Genomic DNA, 11,329 nt, shown 5'->3' on the forward strand with positions numbered 1-11,329 from the left:
TTTTACAGATGGCAGTGTATATGCTTCCATCCTACTCTCTCCATTCGTCTTTTCCTCTCCTTCCTCCCCACTGCCCATGTCCATAGGTCTGTTCTCTATGTCCCTATCTCCACTGCTGCCTTGCAATTAGGTTCATCAGTACCATCTTTCTAGATTCCATATATGTGTGTTAATATATGATATTTGTTTTCTCTTTCTGACTTAATTCATTCTGTATAATAGGCACTAGGTTCATCCACCTCATTAGAACTGACTCAAATGCATTGCTTTTGATGGCTGAGTAGTATTCCATTGTATATATATGTACCACAGTTTTCTTTTATTCTTTAATCTGTTGATGGACATCTGGGTTGCTTCTATGTCCTAGCTATTGTAAATTGTGCAGCAAGTAGCATGAGGGTACATGTGTCTTTTCAATTATGGTTTTCACAGGGTATTGCCCAGTAGTGGGATTGTTGAGTCATTTGGTAGTTTTATTTTTAGTTTTTTTAAGGTACTGTCTTCCATAGTGGCTGCATCAATTTACCTTCCCACCAATAGTGCAAGAGGGTTCCCTTTACTCCACATCCTCTCCAGCACTCGTTGTTTGTATACTTTTTGATGATTACCAACAAGAGAAGACTCTACATGTGGACATTACCAGATGGTCAACACCAAAATCAGATTGATTATATTCTTTGCAGCCAAAGATGGCTGCCATGGTGTGGCAAAGAGTCAGACACGACTGAGCGACTGAACTGAACTGAACTGCTGTGCAAAACCTTTTAATTTTAATCAGTTGCCATTTGTTTATTTGTGTTTTTATTTCCATTATTCTAGGAGATGGGTCATGGAGGATCTTGCTATGATACATATCATACAGTCTTCTGCCTATATTTTCCTCTGTGAGTTTTAGAGTTTCTGGTCTTACCATTTAGGACTTTAATCCATTCTGAGTTTATCTTTGTGTATGGTGTTAGGAAGAGTTCTAATTTCATTCTTTTACATGTAGTTGTCCAGTTCTCCCAGTATCACTTAAAAATGCTTTCTTTTTTTATTAATTATAGGTTAAAGTTCTAAATGACTTTATATTTTAATGTTGGCTGTAATATTGATAATTGTATATCATAATGTATTGTTTTTCAATATCTCTTGCCATGTGTTCATTTGCATGAAGATGCTCTTATTTCATTCAACTTTTTTTTCTTTGGGGGGGTTTGCTCCTTTGCAATTTTACTTTCTATATTTTTATTTTTGTTATCTTCTATTTTCTCTCTTCTTTTATATACCTGTTTTCTTGAATTTGATGGAAAATATTTGGTACAATTACCCAAGAATTCTTGTGTTCTGCAGTGAATCTTTTTCACCATTGTGTCTTTCATTCCCCTGAATGCTATATATTGTTTTATTCTTTAAAGTTTTGTTGGTTTTCTTTTACTTTGCTTAGCAGTCTCAAAGAGTAAGCCTTCAAATTAGGCCAGCAAATTTCCCCTGAAACCAGAGTGGATTTTATGTTTTATTTTTACAATAATTTAGATTATCCTTCTATTATCAACTTAGACAGATAATTAAATTGCTACTCAGCAATCCGGGAGAGCCAGGAAGAGTTGGTTTTCTTGGAAATTGCAATAGAGGAACTTCTCTTCCATCTTATCTCTCTGTTTTTAAGAATTTTCTCAGATATGTATGACAGGTGCTAGACTAAATGCAACGCAGTTTTTCTTCAAACAGAGAAATAGTTTGGTGGTATCTTACCCCTATGGGATCTACTTCCTCCCATCAACTAATTTAGAACAACATAGCCTTGGGATAGCACCTCATCCCATCAGGAGGTTCTGTGATGTTCACCATGGAGTTCTCAAACAACTGACTCATTCAACACTCTTGGCTACCTTGATAACTATTTTTTCAAAACAATCTCTGCTGTTTTGCTATTCACTGACACCACCTGAACTCTAGAAACAGACAAAGATGCCACTGATGATGTAGGAGTCCTTCATTTGCAGCTATAGACAGTGCTGGTGTGAACCTGCCCCCAGCTTCAGCCATCAGTCTCCCAAAGCCAGGGTCTGGTCCAAGAAAGTGAAGGTATTGCCAGCAGGCACTTAGATGTCTTTCCACTGTCATTTTCAATAGGAACTCAGGCTTTTGCTTACTCCTACAGATGAGTCCCTATATTCCTAAAGATAATATTCTAAAATATCTCCAGGAGGATTACAGTAGAGGATTTTCCAGGCAGTGACTATATTTATGGTAACCTTGTATGAGGAGCTGTGGGGAATAAAGGGTAGGTCTACATGGACAGAAGCATAAAGGCCTCACTTTCTAAAGTGGGTCACAGTTCATTGTACACCCACAGATGTTCCCAGGGTTTCAAGGTACCAGTTTAGGGTTTAAACTCCACAAAAGTGAGGTCAAAGTGAAGTTGCTCAGTTGTGTTTGACTCTTTATGACCCCATGGAGTGTAGCCTGTCAGGCTTTTTCATCCATGGAATTTTCCAGGCAAGGATACCAAAGTGGGTTGCCATTTCCTTCTCCAGGGGATCTTCCTGACCCAGGGATTGAACCTGGGTCTCCTGCACTGCAGGTAGACTCTTTATCATCTGAGCCACCAGGGAAGCTTAAACTGCACAAAGGAAGCTCTTAAACTACAGTTTCCCCTTAATTTATAACACAATATATTTTGAGTATCTTATTTTTATTTTTTTATCTGCTATGTTTTTACTTTCCCTATATCAGATTTTGTTTCAGAGTGGTTAAATGTGCTTCATTCCTGGCACCAATATCTTATTGTCACTTTCAGAAACTTTGCAATATTTTTTAAACAAAAAGATCAAGAAAATATATCTTCTTTTATTTCTGTGAAAATTAAAAATCATAAATTTACTTACAATTTTAGAATTTTCTTTGTATTGAATATAAATTACAACATGACCCACTGATTAAATAGATTTATTTAAAATTTACCCTTCATATATTTTTTCTTCTTCCTTAAAAAGAAATGTTATATTAATAAAATGTCTCATAAAGCAGTGTAGCAGGCTATTTAATAATAACAGAATCAAGAGCTAATAAAAGAGGTTTGATTCATTCTTTTTCATCCACTTATCTATTTTTTGAGCCAAAAGATTTGAGTTTGAATCCTCATGTTAACACCTTAGAGAGAGGTTACTTACATATGATGACCATCAGAATTTTCATCTGAGAAAACAGTATAATAAGTATTTTGTAGAACTTTCTGAGGCTTAAATTAAATAACTATGTCAAATTGCCAAGGGTAGTCCATGGAATTCAAGGAAGCATTTTCTCTTATGTCAATAGTCTGGTCAATGAAGATTTTTTTTTTTTTATTCTATCCAATAGAATATTAAAGCAATGGGAGAATGTAGGAGATCCTCAATTACTTGTTTTCTTCAGAACATCAATGGTTCCCCACTGGTTCTTCCATGCTGTGAAGAATTACAGTCCCTTGATACAGGATTCAATTTGCCTTAGCAGATGCACAGAAATCTGTCTCAGTTTCCTGCTCCTCAGAATCAAAATAAAAGGGTGAATTGAAGGATAGAGAAATGCTACAGTTTGAATAACAATAAAAGTCATGTCATTTTCTAGTGTGAAATAATACCAAGTTAACATGAATGTAGCTAAATAGTGCACAACTAAGAGAATGATGAAAGAAGTCAAAGTATTTCTTGTTCTCACAAGAACTCCTGTGTTGAGGTCTTGGGATCCTTTGGCATAGCGTGTCATCTGCCTGGTATGTCTCCATAAGGAAAATATTAACAGGAAAAATAAAATGAGTGACACAGCCAAGGGGATGAGAGATCCCAGGTGGAGGAGAACTTGACTGCTATAGTACTGTGTTTTAAGTATGCGTTTTTTCCAAGTCAAGTTGTTTTCTATTTCTAAATGGTCACTGACCCTGAGAGCATTGAATTTTATGTTCAGAAGATTAAAAAACAAAGAGAGACAGAATCCCAACATAATGGTGAAAACAACTCTATTTCTTCTCCATTTTAGCCAGAGGAAGAAGGCGTGGGAAAAACTAGATAGCTTGAGGAAGTAGAAGACGCTGAGGCAGGCAGCACACCAGGTACCTAAGGAATTGCTCAGATTCCAGAGGAAATCAAAAGTTACTTCTATTACCTGGTTACAATCTAATATTTCTGGATGGAACATAATTTTAATGCTATCCAGGAGAAGTATGAATATCATACCAATTCTGGAGATGGCCAAGCACATGAAGATGAAGTCAAGCAAGGAGATATTCTTGCTTTTGAGAGAGTCAGAACAAAGTACTAGTGCAATGAATCCATTTCTGCAAATTCCTGTTATGAATTCTGAGATTTCAATGATCAGAAAAACATATTTGATGACATTTGACATGCCTGCAGAAGTGAAATCCCAGTTACTTCAGTCACTGATGACAGAAGGTCTTCCAAATGATGTTTTGAAAATGATGTAACAGTTGAGAATGTTCTTGTTCAGGCTTGTAGTTTGGAGTCTGTTTTAGTCTAGAATAAAAATCCCACTTTGACTAGAAAAAATGAGTATCTTCCTAAAAAACACTTTCAAATGTGAAAACCCTTTAGACTGCAATCTTCCTGTATGAGCTCAATGCTAAGTGACTCTTTTTGCCAATGTCACAGGCTGAATTCTTCATCTATGAGTTTGACTGAAGGTGAAGTCATATTTGCTAACTTGCAAATAAGGAGAAGATTTTATGACACTGTTTTGTGCTTTCTTCCTCCTCAAGCAGGAAATTTTATATGGAGTCACATCAGAATTTAAAGTAACAAATTACCTCCCCACATTTACAAATTTTCTTGTAAATTCTGATTTCTGAGAATGCGTATGTCTAGGATCCTGAATTCTTAACTGGCTATTGTTTTAATTCAGGATTCTAAGGCTTAGCCTGTATAAATATCAGGCTCAGCATTTGTAAATTCTTTATTCTTAGCTTTGCTCTGTAGTATTTCCTATACTACACCAAATACTCGCACCAAACCTGAGCTCCACACCACCTCACTCCTGGCCCACAGAATTCTGAGTTGACTAAGATCTTATGTATAAAGCACATAAAAGGAAAAACAGGAAGATGCTCTTGTGTCTCCAGGGCCTTTTTCTTTCTGCTATTTTCTATCCCCATTTCACTGAACTTCCAAGCTGACAAGATTATCAGGCCTTACTTGAGTAGATTAGAACTCAAGCAAACTTCAAGGAGGAAACTACTGTCCCCTAATAAGCTCCAATCCTTATTAGAATGACTTAATAGGTGGAATTGTGTCTTCCTCCAAAAGGTATATCCAAGCACTGTGAATGTGTTCTTATTTGGAAAAGGGGTCTATGCAAATGTAGGATTTGAGTGAAATCTAAATATAATGGCTGGCATCCTTAGAAGGGAGAGGGAGAGTCCACATACAGAAAGAAGAAGGTCATGTGCAACTGGAGGCAGGGATAGGTGTTACTATTGCTACTATTATATAAGGAATATCAGGGTGCAGTAGAAGGTGAAAGAGGCAAGAAAGATTCTTCTCTAGAGCCTTCAGTGAGAGTGTATTCCTACTGATACCTTCATTTCAGATTTCTAAATTCCAGAACTCTGAAGAGCAAATTTCTGTTTTCTGATGGCACCAAATAATTTCTTATGGGCAGTCTTGGAAAAATAATTCAGTTGTTTCTATTATTTTGATATTTAATAAAATCCTAAGTGAGGAGCTTAATGAAATTTTACTAACTTCATACATCCCTATAACCGTGGCCCAGAACAAGAAACAGACGCAATCAACTCCCCAGAAGTAAACATCTTGCCCTTTTTAGCTACAATCTCACAATCTCCCACTTTTTAAATATTTATGTGTAAGAACTCACAGACAACATAAATTTGCTTTTCTTCATTTAACAATCTGTAAGATTCATCTTTCCATATGATTGTAGCTCATTTATTCTCACTGCTATCCTGTACAGCCAAGGAAGCCTGTCTTTTTGGCAATGAGGGAAGGAGCTATGCATTGTTCAACTGTCTAACTTCTCTGGCATAATCTTAAATTTTTCCTTCTTTTTTTTTTTTCCACTCAGCTTCTGTAGGGTATTTCTTTGCTCTTTCCCTTTCCTTTCCAAAAGCAATCTTCATGAGACTGCCTTTCAAATTTTGCACACTTTTAACTTCCTTTGATGTAGTCCTTGCTGTGAATTGCCAGGATCCTTTTTCAGTGTTTTCACTTTCATTAATATTTTTATTAATTTATTATTTATTATTTAATTTATTATTTCATTAATATTTCATGAATATTTTTTCTTCCTAGAGTGATTTTAATCATCCTCACTCTGCATTGACATCTTGCACACAGTTTTTTCCAGAAATGTCTCATGCCACCAACACTACCATGAAAATCTGTAAGGGGATACAGCAGAAGCTGGGCCACATTCATCTTGTTGTCAACTCACAGCCTTTTCCATTCTTTGTGATAAATCAGCAACCTACTGAGTACACTGGATTTCTGAGTTCCATGAGCCACTGTAGCAAATTAAACAAACCCAGGTAGAGTTATTGGAGCCTCAGACTTATAGCCAGTAAGTCAAAAGCACAGATAACAACCTGAGCTTGCAATTGGTAGCTCACGTGGAGGTGTTCTTGTGGGACTGAGCCCTTCATCTATGGAATTTGATGCTCTCTTCAGGTAGGTTGACTCCCATTAGAACTGGGTGTCAGAATCAATATATGTATGTTCAAGATTATTCATAGCAACATTGTAACTGCAAAATACCAGAAACAAACCAACATATACACAGAACCTGTTCAATCAAATCTGGTACATTCAAATGATGGAGTACTAAAAAGGTGTGAAAGAATGAGAAACAATTTCAGAAATGGATGGAATGATTTCTAACATATTGTAAAAGAAAAGAGTAAACTGAAAAGTGTCTTTTATGTAAGAAATGTGGAAAAATTAGTATGTGCATACTTGCTTATTTTTTCAAAAATAAAAATAGGAGGAAGAAAGCAAAATTAATGGAATTTATTATCTATAGTGAAGAAGGAAATTCCCATTCCAATATTCTTGTCTGGGAAATTCCATGGACAGAGGAGCCTGGCAGGCTACAGTCCACAGGGTCACAAAGAGTTGGCAACTACTAAGTGACTAAACACATTTTATCTGTAGGGAATTAATTTAAAATGAGATTGATGTTATAAGGGGTGAATGATAATATTCTCAGGATGATTTTTGATTGTGTTTGACTCTTGAAATAATGTTGATATTTTAAATTAAAAAATAAAATAAGGACTGGGGAAAAATCCTACAACTGAATAAAATTTAAAAAAAAAAACCCTCACTTAAAAAAAAATGAATACTATAACAGTGCTAAAGGTACAGAAAGAAAACTAACCAAACAATTTTGAAACACAGTATTTTGACTGTTACGCCCTGATTCAGGCAAACATGAGCTGTAACAAAGTACTGAGCTGTGGTCAATAGTGTCTTCTTTGTCCCACACTTTCTCCCTCCCTGCTTCCTCCCTCCTTCCTTTCTCTCTTCCTCTTTCTTTCTTTCTCTTCTCTTCTATATGTGAGTTAACAAGTCTGAAACTACTTTCAGTGTGTCCTGTGTGTGCATGCTCAGTTGCTTCAGTCGTGTCTGACTGTGTGCAACCCTATCGACTAGAGCCTGCCAGGCTCCTCCGTCCATGGAATTTTTCAGGTAGGAACACTAGAGTGGGTTGCCACTTCCTCCTCCAGGGGATTTTCCTGACCCAGGAACGGAACCCGTATCTCTTGTGTCTCCTCCACTGCAGGTGGGTTCTTTACAACTAGAGCCACCTGGGAAGCCCTCAGTGTTTCTTAGGACTGAACAAATGAGTAAATACACTACTGAAGGTGAGAGCCATTTTTTCAATATTAAAGACAGGATTTACATCGTGGAAAGATGGAAGCCTGTGATTTTGAAGTGGAATTAGAGATAGAAGCATAAATACACAATGTATTATTATTATAGGTATGGAGAGGAGAGACTGAGAAACAGAGCTAAATAAGTTTGTGGAAACTTTGTGTCCAACCAAATCTTGCTTTTCAAATACCTGGCTACACTAAAAGAAATGAGGAAACCTTGGGGAAAGAGTGAATCCAGGCTGAATGACACAGACTACACAACGAACCGGAAATATTTTGTTGTGTAAGAATGTAAAGAAAGATGAGTAGAAGCATGGGGACACGTCAAAATGACACAGGAGCCAACCAAAGGGATTCTTACTGGACAAATCTGGAGGAGTGTAGGCACTAATATAAACAAAAAATAGTAATATATTAACAATAATGATAATATTTCTTTGAATATCTTGCTGAAGATACTGCCAAGATATCTCTATCACTACTTCAGAGAACTCAGGTTAAGTGAAGTGAGAAATCTTATTTTAGAGAATTACTCCATCCATCAACATCTTTATAGTAAATAACTCTCTAATCCTCTGGAGCTGATGGATTCAGAAAGAAGCAACTGCAAGAGAGGGAAGCTGATTGAGCCATTAGATTTGTGTGTGGGGTTAAAATCTCCTTGAAGAGTGAAATTTCCTGAGATGTAGTCAGGATCACTGTGGACGATTGTGGTGAGGTTCAGTAATACAGTTGAAACCAATGCAAGAAAGCTGTGTAAGTGAAACAGATCTTAAGGGACTTTCTTCACTTGATTACTTTATTGGAATGTCCATTTCTCCTAACAAGCCTGTCAAGGAGTTCTGAGAAGTTTCTCTTTTCCCCCACACTTTAATGGCTTCAGTACCCTCAAAGAGGCTTGCTTGAGCTTCCTATTTCCTAGAATTAGGATAAGCGAGTGACCCCAGAGATAGAGGACTGTGGTTGTCATACCAAAAATAAAAAGCAGTTTGTTTTCAGGCACTGTCACACTTGATATTTGTATGGCAGTACCTACAAAATTCAAGATAAAGAGGATGATAAAAGACACCAAGACTTTCACTGCTTTGATATGTGCTTCTGTACTGGGGTCTCCGAATACTGTGGCATTCAATTGCATCCTCCTGTTGTGTCTCCAAAAAGAAGTGAGCAACAAGACACTTGTAATCAGGCATAGTATAAAAAGAAGAATGACACCAAGATGGAGCCAAATTTGTTTTCCAAAGAGTTCATATTTATGCATATCCATTGACCAGACTGTGTTTTTATTTTCCTTTTATTATCATTAACAGTCTTCACAAAATGTGGGAAAGTAACTAATCATGAAATAAGCAAGCATCCCAAAAGAAGGAAAAGAACCATGTTGAGTCTACCCTTCAACCAGAGAAAGATGTGGTGAGAAAAACTGGCTATCTCCAGGAAATAGAAGATGCTGAGGCAGGTGGCAAAACAGATACTTGATTGATTTATAACTATCCATAAGTAACCATTATATTCAACTAAGTTCCCAGAGAATGTACATCTGAAGAGAATAACTTTAAAAATCCATCAGTAACTATTGCCCACATCAGGCAAAATCTGGAAGTTGCTAAGCCAGCAAGAATAAAGCTGATAGTAGAGATCTTGTTTTTCATACAGTCAGTGCAGCTTACAAATCCAATAAATCCATTCCCTAAAAGTTACAATATTGACTCACTAACTGCTACAAAAATGAGGAGACTTTCCATTATACTTAGCATGTCTGCCAATCCCTAATATTGTTTTTGTTCCATCAACTTTAAATTACCTGCTGCAGAATGAGGTATATATTGCTGCTTGACGGTAGAATGAATTTCTTCTCCTTCATTTCATAAAGACTTAAAATGCCCCTGAATTACTGCCTTGGGATGGAATCCAAAACACCTTCACACAGACCCCTCCAGTTATGTGTATAAAATTTAGCTAGTCTACAGGATGTGTGACCAGACTAAATGCCTAACCACTATTTGTTAAGATGCAAATAAAAATTTCTATTTCAGGAATTCTACTTGTCCTCCAGAGTCTGTTTTGCATTTGTTACACTGGATTGTGTAGTAGGAATGCCAAATATATGCCTACAGAACACTGAACACAGTACAAACAAAAATTGGGCTTCACCTTTTTCAGTGTCAACAGTAACATTGTCATTTATTTTGTGTTAATACTGGCAGTTTAGATATATAAAGCAAAAGTAGTACATAGAAGAGATGAATGTATTTAGCCATTGTAGACACAAGCTGCTGCTTTAAAAAATATCAGTGAAACTGATTAGCCTTTAGTCATGCTAACTAAGGAAAAAAGAGGCCAGAAGTGAAAAAAGAGTTATCACAACTGATCCCATGGACATTTAAGGGAGTGTTACAAGCAATTCTATGTCCACAAACTTGATAAATTAGGTGAAATGTATCAATTCTTTGAAAAATACCAATTGCCAAAACTCACACAAGAAGAAATAATAATGTGAGTAGGTCTAAATCTATTATTAAAACAAAGAACTAATTAATAACCTTCCAAAAGAGAAAGCCCAGGTAGAGTCACTGGTAAATTCTAACAAACATTTAAGAAATACTGTAATAATTCTCTTCAGTCTCATTTAGAAAATGGCAGAGGGAATACTTTACAACTTATTCTAAGGTCAGCCTTACCATAATAACAAAAACAGACAAAGATATTAGTAGAAAACTAGAGACCAATATCTTTCATGACCATAGATGTGAAAATTCTCAACATATATGAGCCAATTAAATCCAAAAATGTATAGAAAAAATATATAGCACAAACAACCAGGATTTAGCCTGAACACACAAACTTGGTCCAACATTTGAAATTTATTTAATGTAACGCATCACATCAACAAGTGAAAAAGAATTACACAGTGTATCAGTATATGTAAAAAAAGCTCCTGACAAAATCTTACATGATAAAAACTCCCAGTAAACCAGGAATAGAGGGAAATATCTTCCATTTGATAAATACTATATACAACAAACCTAGAGCTAACACTGTGCTTACTGGTGAAATACTCAAAGTGTTTCTACCAGTATCAGGTACAAGGCAAATACATCCTCTGTCAGCACCCCTTTACAGCATGTACTGGAAACTCTAACTAGTATAATGAAACAAGAAAGATAAATAAAAGGTATACAGATTGGATGGAAGAAATAAAGCTATCATTGTTTGCAATTGACATGATCATCTATGTGGAAAATCCAAAAGGAGTAACCAAAGAATTTCTGAAACTGATAAGCAGCTATCACAACATAGCAAGATACAAAGTTAAGATACAAAAGTCAAAAAAAAAAAAAAAAAGATACAAAAGTCAATTGCTTTCTTATACATCAGCAATAAACACATGGAATTGGAAATAAGAAACAATAGCATTTCCACTGCATCCAAAAAGTTACTTAGGTATAAATATAACAAATG

At 36.0% G+C, this 11,329-nt stretch overlaps 1 protein-coding gene and 1 pseudogene across 1 annotated transcript; both read right to left on the reverse strand.

The window, feature by feature from the left end:
* Window positions 1–3,438: 3,438 nt before the first annotated feature.
* Window positions 3,439–4,365, reverse strand: LOC120857983 (taste receptor type 2 member 7-like). Its single transcript, XM_040233899.1, has one exon. It carries the CDS (start codon window positions 4,363–4,365, stop codon window positions 3,439–3,441), a length of 927 nt encoding a protein of 308 aa, XP_040089833.1.
* Window positions 4,366–8,699: 4,334 nt separating this feature from the next.
* Window positions 8,700–9,624, reverse strand: LOC120858845 (annotated as a pseudogene).
* Between the last annotated feature and the right edge of the window lie 1,705 nt (window positions 9,625–11,329).

This window comes from Oryx dammah, unplaced genomic scaffold, assembly GCF_014754425.2.
Source record: "Oryx dammah isolate SB20612 unplaced genomic scaffold, SCBI_Odam_1.1 HiC_scaffold_29, whole genome shotgun sequence".
Classification (NCBI taxonomy): Eukaryota; Metazoa; Chordata; class Mammalia; order Artiodactyla; family Bovidae; genus Oryx; species Oryx dammah.

Bases quoted from the DNA above. Each gene is read 5' to 3' on its own strand.
- LOC120857983 (XM_040233899.1), bottom strand. From the start codon at position 4,365: ATGTCAAATGTCATCAAATATGTTTTTCTGATCATTGAAATCTCAGAA.